Source organism: Spea bombifrons, chromosome 4 (assembly GCF_027358695.1).
Source record: "Spea bombifrons isolate aSpeBom1 chromosome 4, aSpeBom1.2.pri, whole genome shotgun sequence".
Taxonomy (NCBI): Eukaryota; Metazoa; Chordata; class Amphibia; order Anura; family Pelobatidae; genus Spea; species Spea bombifrons.
In genome coordinates this window covers 63,412,150-63,428,634 of record NC_071090.1, presented here as the reverse complement: position 1 = coordinate 63,428,634, position 16,485 = coordinate 63,412,150, and the positions used below count along the sequence as shown (strand labels likewise).

The 16,485-nt window shown below is 33.1% G+C and overlaps 1 protein-coding gene across 4 annotated transcripts in view; it reads left to right on the top strand.

Moving 5' to 3' along the window:
- The window catches only part of CACNA2D1 (calcium voltage-gated channel auxiliary subunit alpha2delta 1), a 247,077-nt gene that overhangs the window by 180,213 nt on the left and 50,379 nt on the right, over positions 1-16,485 (top strand). For all 4 annotated transcript variants that reach the window (XM_053465052.1, XM_053465051.1, XM_053465049.1 and 1 more), the window contains exons 11-12: positions 7,896-8,054; positions 12,531-12,635. In XM_053465052.1, coding sequence (XP_053321027.1) covers positions 7,896-8,054; positions 12,531-12,635 — 264 coding nt within the window. The remainder of the gene's footprint in view (positions 1-7,895; positions 8,055-12,530; positions 12,636-16,485) is intronic.

Sequence of the window (16,485 nt, the reverse complement as noted above, 5' to 3'; positions counted from 1 at the left end):
AAAGAAAAACAAATTACACAGACTTTAATGTACGAAAAGCCTTTTGTCTTGAAGAGGTTAATTATAGGAGCAGAGCTTATATCTTCACAAACCATCTACTGAGTACAATAATGAAAAATAAATATCAAAACCAATATATTTTCAATGGTTGCGAATAAATATATTTGTTGACATCAGTTATATCGCCCCCCCCCCCGGGGTACATTGCCTTCTTAATGAAATGATCCTTTCATATGCAAATTAGAACAAAGAATACATTAACTTATAGTTTATTCATTAAAATATCTGATGAGAAAGCACAATTCGCATTCTTTGTTTTTAAAATGAGATCTAGTTAATTACATTTGAATGGATATCATATCATTGAAAACACCTGTGATTTGGCAATATTAGTGTGTTAATTATTTGGGCTTTCTTTGCTATGTATCAGATAAACTGAATATTAAATACTCAAGTTTTTTTTTAAAAAAATAGGTAAATTACAAACAGGGCTGTTTTTTTATATAACATTTTTTAGTTTTATATAATATAATATGCTTTTCAGACAGCTGGATTTCCATTTGTGTAACTCTGTATATCAGTCTGATCTACTAGACAAACAGCCTCCTTAAACAGACTTCTACTTTCTGTAGTAAACCATACAACAGCTCACCAAGCCAGACCCTCTGGCTGAAGAGTCTATAAAGGAACAGACTTCATTACCATTGCTGTGAAGAATCAGCCCAGTGAGGTGTCTAAGCAGCAAAACTTGCTCAAAATATCAACAATTGCAGCCTCCAGGTCTGCAGATAAAGGAAGTTTGTTGGGACAAAATGAGTTAAAAACTGATAATTGTCAATGCCAAACTAAATTAATGTGTAGAGCACTGTATTGTATGCTCATGGTGATTTTTTGGCCATGGGACTTCCCCTTTAAAGTTAATAAGGCCCTGAGAGAGTTATATGCATCCTACTCCATGAGCCCCTACCTTTGGAGTACCCTCCCTGCATCACAGATCTCCTTAATTTTCTGCCCTTCTACCCAAGTACTTATTTCTCTTCTCTGTAACGATGGAAAAGCAATAGCCACTGTCAGCCTCCTGGCCCAGGACTGACCCCGATTATGGATTAGAACATCTAATGATAATTGAAGATATTCTTCAAATGGATAAATGTTCATATTGTTATATTACATGATAAGTCACAGATTATTTTTCTCTTGTGTGAGAGTGGAAGCTTGTCTAATTCCTAGCTGCTGTCTTTAGACAAGATGTCTATTCGGCTTAGACCTTAAAGCACGCACTACATGAAAAATCTTCTGACATGCTGCACAATTCCAGTAATATGGAGACTCTTATCATTATGGAAACTGACAATATCAAGCCTCTCATAAAATCTGAGTGCCTTTTTATGTTATCATAATGCACTTCTTCTGCCTGCATTAGAATGGAAATAGCAATTGCATGCATCAGTTTAATTTCCAAAATGTTTTAGTTTAATTTTATGTGTAACCCTATTAAATAAGAAAAATAATGTTGTACAGTGTGAAATTGTTTAGTGGGTGACAAAAGAAAATATTGGATGGATGAAAATGATTCCTTGAATACATATTTTCTTTCTCAGTCTTCAAACTCCCTTCAAATGTTCAATAAAAGATCAACCGATATAACCAGTTTCTCTGCATATTGTTGGAGCGTTGTAAGTGATGCATATAGTTTTTATAAATGATTTGAATATTAAGAAACATGAGAATTCATTTTCAAAAGGTTATATCACTGTACATTTACACTATATGGACAAATGTATTGGACTCCTGACCAAAAAGGTGCTTTATGACATTGCATTCAAACTACATAGACAATAATATGTAGTTTGTCCCCTTTTTGCATTTTTATTATTATTTATTGTTTTATATAGCACCATCATATTCTGCAGTGCTGTACAATAAGTAAACAGGACATAACACGCATTTTATAACAATTTGACTTACAGAAACAACTGGTAAAGAGGGCTCAAATGAGTTTACAATCTAAAGAGTATAACAGCTTCTACTCTTCTGGGAAGCATAGCATTCCTGTTCCAGCATGACTGTACCCAAGAGCAAAAAGCAAGGTCAATAAAGACATGGTTGGGTGAGTGTGAGCCAGACCTTCTCGTCCAACATCAGTTCCTGACCTCACAAATGCTCTACTGGATGAATTGGCACAAATTCCCACAGAAGCATTCCAAAGTCCTGTGGAAAGCCTTCCCAGAAGAGTGGAAGCTGTTATAGCTGCAAAGGGGGACTAACTACATGTCTATGTATTTGGAATGCAATGTTATAAAAGTTACACCCTCTTGGTGTAATGGTTAGGTGTCCCAATACTTTTGTCTGTATAGTGTATTTCTCTGTTGGACCAATACAAAGTACCGCAACCTAAAGACTATCCAACACAGATTGGGTGGAATGTCTGCCACATTCATTTTTCATATTCCATTATGTTTTTCATCATGTTCTTTATACCGTGAAAAGACTTTTGCAGATTATTCACTTTTTAATGGGACAAGCTAATGTATTGATGAGTCCAACCTGGATAGGCAGAGTGCTGATTGTATTGGTTGGTCATACTTTGACAATACCAATTACTTGTATATCTACTGCATCAGTAGTTTGGTTTTGACAACTTTCCATCGACTATATTAATCAGTATTACTAGACAATATTACAAAAGCCAGTGACTAAATTCCCTCTATAATTCTCTCACTTACTACATCACACCAATGATTAATATATCAGGTAGCTGAATCCAATTTGGTTCATTGTTTTAGAGGAGTGATTTTATTAATGGGCATTTATTAGACATTCTCATTTGGTAACACAGTACAAAGCGATCACAAGTACAATAAGTATGTCACTGAAAGAATGTCTAATTGACAAAATCACATAAACGTTTCCTGGCTTGAGAAACTGGAGGGATTCACTCTAATACCTTTATAATACAGGAGACCAGATAAGACAAAAGAAGTGTATGAATAAAGAAAAAAAAAATAAACGTGTAACTAAGTATAATGTTTTAAACCAGCTGCATACTTGTAAACATTCTAACTGTGTTATCTACTAAGCAAACCCTAATTCCTTACCATGTCTGTGGTAAGCATTAGAGTGGCTCAGTCCTAATCACCCAGATTGTTACATCAACTCAACAACTGTCTATGTATATCTCTTGACGATGATTACTATAGTGAAGTACTGTGTATCCCCTTATATTCCTTATACAAATTATTTTTATGTTTAACTAGGGTTTAGTGCAGTTTCTGTCATTTTTATTTTAAATGCTCTGGTATGCTTATGGTATTGTTGGTAATTACCAAGCTGTATTTTCTGTAATGAGATTTAATGTTGTTCAGAAAAAAACCAGCTTTGCGATGGATGAATATATAGCTTTATAGTTGTGAACATTTTGTATGTCCCTGTAATAACATGTAAAATAATTTTCCTTTAAAGCATTGCGACACACAAATTGTCAAGAGATGCTTCTTTATAAAAGCCAAATGTTAAGTTTGAAAAGAGTATGCATATTTCAATTGGGAGACATCTGTTAACTGGACTCATATGATGGACTCCTTTGAGGGAGCAGTGTATTGCCCCTGCTTATAGACTGGTCTAGACACACCTTCTTTATTTGGGGCACTTAAATGCCCCATGACAGACTGATACCAGAATCCCAAATATGCGTATGGGCTTTATTCAACTGACAGACTTCATTATTATTTATTGATATAAATGGTAAGATATATGCATCAACGGCTTTCATAGCGGTGGTAAAAAACAATTTGATTCTATAGCATCTTGTGTTTATTAGTCAATGTGATACAGCTATGTGCAAACCAGTGTGTGTGTGTGTGTGTATACGTTTAGCCATAGTCCACTAGACACAATGTTAAAAAAGCAGAGTATGCATTGATACCTTTTTTATTGGACTAAAATAATATTTAAAAGACAAGCTTTCGAGAGTTATCCTCTCGTCATCAGGTCTGAAGCAATACTGATCAACATGACGGAGGTTGTAACTTAAAACAGGTGATGGTATTAGGGAAGGATAGGGTGGGGTTGAGTGGGGTGTCATAAATATAAAATATATATATATATATAATGTATATGTATATAGATGTATGTGTATGTGTTGTGTTATTGAACATCTAAAGCTATAGATACTTTATTGCCATCTAGTGGTCAAAATGAATGATGTCAGTACTGTTATTTGAGAGGAGGGGATATTATTAGTAGGGACCTTTTAATGCTTGATTGACATCTTTAAAGGTAATTATGCATATTTCTGCAAGCACAGGTACAGTTGTGCTGGCTCTGTACTACTAATTTGCAACTTAGTTTGTCTTGGTTTTCATTATGTTTTGATTTGAAGTAATGATATTGGGTTAGCTTGTCCTTTTTATTTTACATGGTTTATCTTTGTTTCTTGCTGAAAAAACAAATGAGTTATGTTTGGCATATTGTTTTTAGAAGTTAAGTATAACTGTACATTTGACATTTTCTGGCTCTTACAACCTTCTGTTTGGTTGATAGCTATGTATAAAGTAGGTAGCAGACATATGTAAAAGTGTGGTAGCCAATGTATTATGGAAGGCCTTGTGTCATTACCTGCACTGGAAACTTTGACTTCAAAGCAGGGTTATTTTTAGGTGTGCACATGTTGTCATATATGTATTTTACTTGGCTTAAGTGTTTGCATTACAACTATTACTAAATGTTTTGGGTTTTTTTGTATTTACACGCCATTTGGTCATACTTACTCACAAGTGCAGTCACAGTCTGATACAGCTGAGGTGGAACCAAGATTTATGTTGATAAATGTAAAATAATGCACTTGGGATGTAAGAATCCTAAGGTAGCATATAGCATTGGGAGTTGTCAGTGACAACAGAAGAAAGGCCTGAGTCTTAAATCAGGAAAAATGGGCAGACTAGACGGGCTAAATGGTTCTTATCTGCCAACAAATTTTATGTTTCTATGAGAGCATTTTTCAGTTCCCATGGAAATGGTGAAGCACTTCACCCAATCTGTTTATCATATGGTTTATAACACTGTTTTAGATTATGCATAGAAAATACAGATTAACTGGAATACAGTAATGCATGTTATTGTTTTGTTGCACAGCATGGGAAAATTCCCCTAAATCTTACAATTTATGTATAGTGCATTTCAGAGCTGTGCCTTCATTTTAAAAGTTTTATGCATGTCGTTACACTAAAATCCATCCAGAGAATGCATACAATATAATACCACCTTTTAACTATTATAACAACTTCAACTGTAATTAGATGATGCATCATTTATCATTATATTTTTAGATTTTAATATGTTTCACGTATCATTATTAATTGACGCAATATAATGTTATCTATTTTGGTGACTCCAATATTTAGGATCATAATAAAAATATAATTGCAAAATAAATTGAAGAGATTCATCTAAATGCCGAACGGGGCCTTTGCTGGAAGCCTGAATGATTAAACATAATAAAAGTTTGCATATCAGTCTTAAGGTTATGTTTAACTTACCTAGGGCATTCATAGGCAACAGAATAAATATATTACACCAGAGACTGAATATGCATCAGTTACTTGGATTTGGCTATAGGCTAGATCTCGTATTCAGTACCATGTTATATATAATGTGCTTTGCTGATATATCAGGCATCAAATTTGGAACTGGCATCACTTGCCTCTTTGAATTGCTCTCTAGATAAAGCAAAGCTAGTAAACCATGCAAAACAAAGCAAACCATGGCATTCCTAATCAGAGTTTCATATTCAGCTCAACCGGCCGAGAACCGTACATTCATGGAAATTTATGCATCCGCTGACAGCTAATGCGGATCATGGGATTTTTTGCATATAGTTGAACATGTCAATTTTTTATAGTCTGCCATGAATTTCATTTTTACCTCTCCCATTCCCAAAATATAGCTCATGTCATTAAACATTATACAAAAATCAAAAGCGGAATTGTCCTTGTCAAGCACAAAAAATTGCAAGAGCTCTGTCAACTGATTTACGACTTAATGAACAAATACTGCATTTTTTTTAAACTGAAAGCTCATTAGGAGTTACAATTGATCAATTACTTTTCTCTAAGTCTAATAACTGCCTATTAGTAGACCTTGGTGTAATTCGAGCAGTTGTACCAAATGAGATCATCATCATTAATTATGTGTTTTTTCCCCCTCTTTTAACCTTTATGAGAGAGTAATGTTCAGTCATTTGCTTAATAGAACACTTCATGCTAAAACTGAGGTAAAATTCACCTCGGGTTTTGCATGAACTCCAGCACACTTTATCATGCCTTGATCAATACATGCATTCAGTTTTGGTCTTTTTAGAAAGCGAGACTTTCCTCCCCGGCCCATTTAATATAGGTGTTGATGGCGCTGAAGCTCCAGGCCTATGCATTTCGAATAGGCCGTCGGCCAAACACCAGCTGTGCAAAAATAGTTTTCCTAAAAAAAAATATATTTCTAATACTTCATAGTTGTAGAATTTTGAAAGACCATGGTGATTAGGAAGACTGACACAATATACCGTATTATTTGTGAAAGGCCATCAACATTTTAACCATTTTTGTATTAAAATGTGCATGAATGAAATCTCTAGATCACTAGATCATCACAGGCCAACTTGAGTTATTTTTTCAGATTCCATTTGGTCAGATGAGGAAATTGAGACATTTGGTTATAGAGAAACACTGATTATGATGGTAAATGGGTTTTACAGCTCCTGGAGCCTTAAATGCTGTACAACTGAAAAAAAGCATATTAATGAATGTAGAAATAAAAATTTCTGTTTTATATAGTTCATATAAATGAAAAATGCCAATCATTAATCTCTTTAGTAAAAATCTCATCAGGTGCTATTCTGTGAATTGTGTTAAAAATCCCAATATGAAGTCACAGTATCATGAATCCCTAAACTAAACATCTGGATTATATTCAGCTAGTGCAAAATTGGCAGAAAGATGACAAGACCCATGGTTAAATATGTGACGTGTTGGGTTTGCCTATGGTTAACGTCCACAAAAAAAGATTTTTTGAGGGTTAATATTGGTTAAGTACTGAATTTAACACTTCTGTAACTAAATATAGAAGTAGAAACATCATTCCTGATACATGTCCAACCCCGTCCCAAAAATAATTATTTAATCATGTAAAATTTGTGGCTCTGTATTTTTTCAGGGAGTGCATAATTATCAAAGCAGGGAGAAAAAAGGGTTCTTCAAGGTTCATATGTTGTTTTATGTATATGTACACAGATTGAAAGAATACACAATCTGCAAAGATTTACTTCCATGCTAAAAAGTTTACCATTTTGTCAAAGTGGAGCAGCATATCTATTAGTTTCTTGCCAACATATTTAATTTGATATACATAATTTTTATTTTTAGCACTAGTTAAAAATCCACTCATCAGTAAATGTGCTGGGTATAGTCTATATTACAAGGTTTTCTTCAACGGAGGGGCAAAAAAGCTAAGAAGCAGATGGCAATCTATAATTACACAGGTTTCAATAACTCACATCTTAACAAGCTTTACATGTGAGAGAATGCCCAACATTCAAGTTTCTTTCCTGTTGCAAAACAGATTTGAATTTGATGCAACATTAATTTTACATAAAAAACCATGCTACATATGTGTTCAGAACCAACAAATCAATATCCAACAGAGCAAACAGATGGAAGTGGAAGCATCAATGGCAGCTTCATTGCTTTTTAATTGGCAATAGACTGAAGGGAATATATAGCGTGCATTACCATTTTATTTATTTCTTTATTTTCCTGTATACTTTTTTTCTACAACAGATTCCAAACTGCATATCTAGAACAGAATTAATGTTTTTTTAAAATGCTTTTGTTTTTATTTTGCAGTTTAACAACAATGCTCATGACGTCAGCTGCTTCCACCACCTCGTCCAAGCCAATGTCCGAAATAAGAAGGTGCTAAAAGAAGCTGTTAACAATATTACAGCCAAAGGAACGACAGACTATAAAACTGGTTTCCAGTTTGCATTTGATCAGCTGCGGAATGTAAGTTATTCTATTTCAGGTTGTTGCTTAGTATAAAAATTTTTTACTCTGTAGCCTCCTTTTGGTAGGTGATTTTTCAAACCGAATGGGGGTGATTTATAGAGGCTTCATTCATGATGGGGGCAATGTCTAAAACTGTATCATCCTTAATGTTTGTGGTTTGGATATCAAGATGTGCCAGTCAATTTTGGCAGGCTCTTGAGGCTGCTAAATTCCAACACATTTATATATTCTCAAAAATGTGATGGCTAAACTATGTATTCATTTGGGCAATCATAGTTTGTTTTTTTCGCACATTCCACACATTTCACATAAATACTGCAATGTATTTATTCTAAAAGACTAAACGTAGTTTGTGGTGTGTATTCTACAGGGTGTAAGTAGCCTATGGCGAGAGAGAGAGAATCCTCAGAATTTTATCCAAAGGGTCCAATGTTGTCCCAAAAGGAATGGACCATATACAAAACAAAGACAACATCCAAATCATCTAAATTTATAGCTTATTATTGAATTTTTTTTTCTTAAAAAAATAGAAAACATGTATGCTAGCTATATAAAACATAACATTTAAATGCAGCATTATTTTAACTATTTACATAGTTCTAATTGTGAGTTCTTGCTTTTTATAAATTAGTTAGATCATCCTATTTCTCATTATGTAAGGCTGATAATTGGCCAAATAACTGTAGATACAAATGCCATTAAGTGGTTTTCATTAGCCAGAGCCTGTACAGCACCTATGGAGGTTTCTAAATACATTGCATATATGAGCAAGAATAAATTAAAAATACATTAGTTCCTAAAACAGAAATAAATGACCATTCTTTTTTTTTTTTGCTTGGCTAATATCCTGTTTTTATTACTTTTTATTCAGGATTGTACAAGTAGGGACATTCATTAAGCCACAAATAGGAAAATAAAATGTGTTGGAATTCTAATTAAACTGTATGGTGTTCCTACTCATCAGTTACACATTTAATCTAGACAGAGTATACATTTCATTGTCTCTGAAAGTTCTTCAGTTTGGAGAAGATGTGCTACTTATTAGTGAAATAATATTAATACAATTTAGATTGTAAAATGAAGCGGAAGAGAAGAGGTAGAAGTCTGTGGATCTGATGCATCTGGGGAAATTATAATATGAAGAGTTATCAGCTCCAGTGAATTTCAGATAATCAATCTTTGCTGGAGCCAGCAATGCGAGACTAAATAATTGATAATTTGACGCCCTATAGATCCTTCCAGGACATCTGCAGTGTGAATGAGAAATATCATATTTCATTAAACTATAAAACAAGCACACTGAGAGAACAGATAGGAAGATAATTGAAATTTTCAAAATGGACATAATTGTATTAAATATTTATAAGATTTTAAGAGATCAGGTTAAAGATTCCAGATGATCTGTGTTAATATAAATTAAATCATCTAAATTATAATCCGTGATGACTATTTAATATATTTTGATTGTCATCTATACTATTCTGTAATTTAATTTCCACCTTGTTTATTTTGGATAATATCAGACCATTATTTGGATTGAAGGCAAAAAAATATACTTATATTACTTAAATTTTGTTCAGAAAATTGCAAATATATTAGAATAAAATGTACATTTGTGTTATACTTTAGGACATGAGCCCCTATGAGGGCAAACAGGAGATTGGATCTGAAGACAGATTATTATTCTTATCGGTATTTATTGTTATAATTCCACTTGGAACAAGTGCTGGTAACACTTTAATGCTGGCAAAATGCTTAAAGAGGTGTTCTCATCTGTGCTGATGTTGTGAATGCTTACACATCCTATTGATCTACTACATTGTAGTTGGCTATAGTGGGCATCAAAGTGAGAAAAGGGAGAAACAAAATGTTTCTCCTGCTTAAAAGTAGTAAAAAAGTAAATAAAAAAAAACAATTACATTGAAAATAAATATACAGACTCAATTGATGCTACTATGATGTAATAAAGCATAGAATTTAGTTACCCAAGACGTCCTAGATGCAGGGGATCTCTGGTAAAAGAAATAAATAATAATAAAAACTTTAAAAAATATGCTAAAATTCATTGTAACCCTCCCAATCGAAATTTAAAATGGAAAAACAAACTTCCAAAAGTTTTAACAGTAAATACAAATAAAAAGCAGCTTAGTATGTAGGGGAGCATTTTGGCCCTAAAAACCCACATAGTGACACATAACCTGTGAATGAAATCTAAATAAAACAACTTTTTTATATATATAATTTATACTAAATGATGGAATATCCATACAAAAATGATATAAGAAATCCATAGCTATCATTGAAAAACAAGAATATATCATTTGTGTAAATACACTATACGGGAAAGGGCAAAGTCACGTTTGAACAAATCCTGCATTACAAATTCAGCTTCAGTATGTTTGTGTAACATCCGTAAAATAAATAAAAGAAAAAAAATATATACGCCTCATAAAAAGCTCAAGAAGTAAAATAAGAAAATAATTACTAAGCAGTACTTTTTTGTTTTGTTAAAACATCTTGCTGTGTTCCAACCCCACTTAAAATTCCTGAACATTTAGAATAATGTGTTTGTTTAAAACATTGTCCCAGGGATGTATAGTACTTGAGGAGAAAAAACAAAACCACACACAGGTGCAAATCAGAACAAGAAGGTCAAAGAAAAATATTTAAGAGCTCTTTTGCAGCAAACCTAACCATCGCCCATGCACAAACTGTAGTAACCTCAGTTTTGCTTTAAATCAGACCCACTTAAAATTCCAGACTACCTGTAAGCACCAGACGAAATTGCTTCTGGAGATAAACATATATTCCCAACCATATTCTAGTCACTTGTCATAAATGGTAATTAACAAGTCCCCTGTACAATTTGAATTTGGGAGGGAGGCCATGACATATTCATGGGGAAGCGTCTTTCTCAGCTTCCTAGTCCCCTCTTATGCATATAGGGGGCACAGGGTGACCGGGAACCGCAGTCTGGTCTGCCCAATCCAGACTTTTCCAGACTGACTCGCTATGAGGGCTCGATGCGTCTGACTGAGACAAACCAAGAAACTCTACGAAACTGTCAAGGACATAGGAACTTTATCCTGGTCGGTTAGTTAATTATCCCTATTAATGAGGCCTGGAGGAACCCTGTTTTCTGTACGCCGGGATATTTCACAGTTTTTCTGAAGTAATACTGCAGTTTTTTGGACATGAAAAAACTGCAATACTGCACTTTTACTGCAGTATTACTGCACATTTACTGCACTTTTACTGCATTTGTACTTTATTGTACTGCAGTGTTACTGCACATTTACTGCACTTTTTTTTTATATTGCAAACCTACAGTTGTACTTCAATGTACCGCAGCTTTATTGCATTTGTACTTCCGTACAAAAATAACTGCAGTAAAACTGCAGTACAGTGAAGTACAAATGCAGTAAAACTGCAGTAAATGTACAGTAATACTGCAGTAAATGTGCAGTATTGCAGGTTTTTCATGTCCAAAAAACTGCAGTATTACTTCATAAAAACTGCAGTAATTTTTTCGTAAGGGGAAGGGCACCAGGTAGACGGCCGTAAGGTTTACCATTTTCTGGACATGAATGGGAGGGTTGAGGATATTGTATTTTACCTAGTTCTCTGTGTATAAATACAATAAATAATAAAAAAAAGAGTCTGTTTCTCACCCTACACTGTGTCTCGGCAAGCGACTGGATGAATGAGAGCTATAATTACCTGCCTAGTGAATTCTTGGCAAGGAAGGCCTAAACAGCGGAGCTACTCATCCTAGTACAGATCTCCCTCACACTAGTAGATAAAAATTTCTTATGTATTTTTTAGTTTTGTAATATTTAAACGTATATAGGTACAGCGGTTAACTTGTATGATTCATAGCTCACACGATACGTATGTACCCTTAACATACAATGATATATGTGCACTATGCACACCCAGTGCTCACACACTCTAGCATTCAGATGACATACTCTGTTATCACGTATTTGTTGGCTGTCATCACTTCCTGGTGTCATATGTTATAATCCTGTCTACTTTGCATTGGTTACAAAAATGCAGGTAAATTGTATTTTTTTTCTTAAAAAAAACCTTTCAGTCTTCCACAGTTGTTGAGCATTTTGGTGTACCTCCTCATGAACGGCAATTAATTAGAAAATCAATTGCATTAGATTATTCAAACTTTTGTCAAGAAGTTTAGATGCAAGATGAGAAATAAATGTGAAATACACAAAAAACCTTTCAAATTTAGAGGTGGATGGTATAAAACCAAATATAAACTTAAAGGTAACAAGTAAATTAAAAAATGTAAACAATAACAAAAAATACTAAAACACAACAATAACTCACAAATATGCATTATTTGCATTTATTACATTATAATATAATTTGCACAGTTTTTAATGTATTCAAATTATGTTTAAACTTATTTAAAGTGTTTATTTTTTAATAAACAATTATTTATTCGTTCTTCAGACTAATGTATCCCGAGCCAACTGTAACAAGATTATTATGTTATTCACTGATGGTGGTGAAGATAAAGCAAAAGAAACATTTGAAATGTACAACAAGAATAAAACCGTAAGTAGATTTTTTGGCTGTCTATTTCGAGTTTGCACATTCAAAACTTGATAATACTAAAGTCTGTTTACTATAAGTAGCGGTTATATAAATAATATGTGAAACAATAGATTGTATTAAATACGATTGCGTGCAGTTTTGTTTTAGACTTGACAAAATGCATTAAAACTAAATGTTTGTGCAATGAAAAAGCTATTACCGCAATACATATTCGTTACATAAAATTGCATAAAATTGCCCCAGCCTTTATAGCATAGCACTACATTTGAAAACTCACAGGCATGTCATGCTGGATATCCATTGCTTGTATTTCAGGCATATAAGCTTCGTAAAAAGTAGAACTCATGTAAGCAAAGGGTACAAAAACACCAGCAGTCAACGGTGAAGTAAGTTTTATATTGGTTCCGAGAACATTTGTAATATATTACTTAACTTAGTTACAGAACATTACAGCAAATGCTTATTATGGAGGCATCAGCATAGTCATTCCTGTTGTGTGATTGAGTATGGACTCAGCAGGGACTACCCAGCCATATGCTCCTGGAATGCAGTGGTGTTATAAAATTAATTACCATTTTATTTTGACACTGTCTGAACAGAAGTTTTCTATCCAGATGTCTGGAACTGGAATATTTGTTCTAATCTGTAGTTTTATTATAATCAATCTCTCTCTCTCGCTCTCTCTCTCTGTACATATATATATATATATATATATATATATATATATATATATATATATATATATACACATACATATTTGTCCAGTTCATTTGTTCTAGTGGAAAGTGTCAAAGGATGATTCCCTGCCTCCTCCCTACTTATGATATATATATATATATATATATATATATATATATATATATATATATATATATATATATATATATATATATTAGAGAAATCATTTCCCTTGGTATAGTTAGCTTGTTTATTGCTTTATGGGTGCCCATTGGTTTGTTAAATAAAGTAGAGTGACCCAGTGCATGACCGACAATTAGACAAATGTGTATAATGTTGCTAATACACAAAACAAAACAAAATTGTGACTATGTATGAAGAAAAATAAAAGTTCATATGCAGAGCTTATTTTGTATTGGCAAACAATATTACATAGGTTTAATTAGCGTACTATAAAATAATACTATGAGAATAGTATAGTGACACTGATAATAAATGTGCTTAGCTGCCACAAGGTGGCAGTAAGGAACATTATATGCAATGCCTTACTTTTCCAAAAGAAAATAGAATCGCTTATTATTAAATGTGTTCATATTATAACATGTTTTTAGGTTCCCAAACGAACGTTGGCTGATAATTGATTGTCATTTATAAGTGACAATATAGCGATTTGTTTATACCAAATATATTATTTGTTTCTATAAAAGTAAAACATATTGTTATTACTTGTTCTTTGTTGTGCATACATTTTTAAACTAACATTTCGACTTAGTTAAAATTTCGACTAAGTTACATTTTTCCAATAAATTTATTTTACATCTAAACAACCAAAACCCTCTGTGGCTCTGATCGCTATTGGGCATTCTTTAAACCAGCCGTATTTCCTAAGGAATACATAATAACTGTGAGATCTGTATGGATATAGAAATGACTGGCTAAATGAAAGGAGCAGCCTGAATGTGTTACAGAATAATGCTGCTCATTAATCAACATTAACCGTGTGAAAAATGTCCAAATCTTTTACATGGAGTCTCCAAACACATGCTGCTGGTGGGGAACTTGGAAAAGAAAGGAAATTATGCAGGATAATATCATGCAGGCAGACGGATGTGGGGCGGTAGGACTATCGATCATATGCAATGTCCATTAAACCTCGTGAGGATGAATGCTGGGATTTATTCCTCCATAGGTGTCTCAGTATAATTCCAAACAAGTAATAATATAATTATAATTGCATTATCATCAAAAATGGCCTTTGTTTTGGATGAATTTAATTTTCTGTTTTTGCTTAGGATGCCGGAGATTATGTTGATTTATTTACTTTTAAATCCAGTCCTCAATAAAATAAAAATAGCAAATAGAAATAAAAAAAAATGTCAGAATTGTATGTACAATTTTACACTTTATATTCAATGAACATGTTAATACAGCTTTATTGGAACATGAATATTAAATGACATCTGCATTATATGATGGATTTATAACTCTTCAAAGGCATGGTTCTAGGTTTTTGGGGCTCTGAATTAAAATGATTTTAGGGACCCATAAGTAAAGCAAGCAGGAGATTTAATTATATACAAGTAAGTAAAAGAAGAATGTTTATGTTTTGCAAACATATTTACTGCTGTTTATACACATTACCGTTAGCCGTGGAACACTGTGATAATGTTACCCACCAAACATTCTGAGCTCACGGAAAAGAGAGGGATGAAGCGATTTGGGTCCAAAGAGGAGCATTTGGGAAGTATGGATATAATGGATAACAAAACTTTTCTACATTCTTAAACACTTAGTGTAGTTTATTATTGGATGAGAGGTCAATATTGGCAACCCATAAAGATGAAAATATCCACTAAAAAATAATTGTTGTCCTGATGTATGAATGAGTACATATACATATACATAATTTTGGAAAGTTGCAATGTGCTTTCAAAAACAATTACACAGTCCGGTGCTTTAAATTAACCCACTTTTTTTTATTATGTATGATGTATGGAATTGCAATGATATTTAACGTATTTAGCGTATTTAAATGTTCTAGCCATAATACCTATTAATAGTCAGCATCCTTTCTCCTCTTAAGTCTGGCATTTATTTTCTGATTTAGTAGATGCACAATTTTTAAAACCTGATGTCTACTAGATTTCATCGACATGGCTATTATATAGAAAATGTTTTAATTAAAGAATAGTGTGTATAGTAATGTAGTGTTAATTGTTGCACTGCATAGACGGGAAGCTCAACGTAGATCGCTTACTCACTAGAGAGGGTTTGCAGGATAGTTCTACTTCCAACTTTATTATGCATTACGTAGGGTCGACCCCGCTGAGCTTCTCCTTCAAATAGAACAAAGATTTCCCTGTATAAAGCATACATAAATCAGTGAGATTTCATGAAAATGATCTTAGCAACTGAATTCTACATTATGCAGGCTCAGCTTGGTCTTTGCAGGAGAATCATGATAGACCTGTATAGTAAAAATAAGTGAAACCACAACTTTCAGGCAAGCTTCAGGTCAACGTTGATTAGGAAAAATCAACAAAACTTCTTTTTGTTTTTTTGAATGTCCAACCTTGAGCATCCGAAAATTTACAATGTAAATTCTACCAAAAACATTCTATTTTGTCACGAAAATAAATAACTTCTATGCTAAAAGGCTTCTACCTTAATAAATACCACATTACATTTAAATATATATTAAAAATGCACACTCATACAATTAAATGTCTGGCTTTATTACCAGAAATCCTGGATCCTATGAATTTAATAAATATGCCGTATAATAGCTTTTGGAAAGCTTTAGATGTCATTGTCAGCAAATACAATTTTGTCCCAGAGCCATCCAATCTAAAGATTAATATTTCCTGTAATATAACATACTGATGTCCTTTATTTGTGCCAAAATTTGAAATAGAAAAGTATTGTGTATTCAAGCAAAGCATGTGACTTCGTGCCAGAGTTCAATAACTGCTGAAGGTCAAGTCTGACTTTCTTATGGTAAGCCTTAAAATAGCACAACATTGACACTAATAAAGATTTTTTTGTAAAATAAACATGTCACTTGCTTGATAAGGGAAACTATATTTTAAGCAGTAGCCATGCTTATAGTATTAAGTGAACAAGATTTGTCAATTCCATAATTATTTTTTAAAATTTCATTCCACGTTATTTA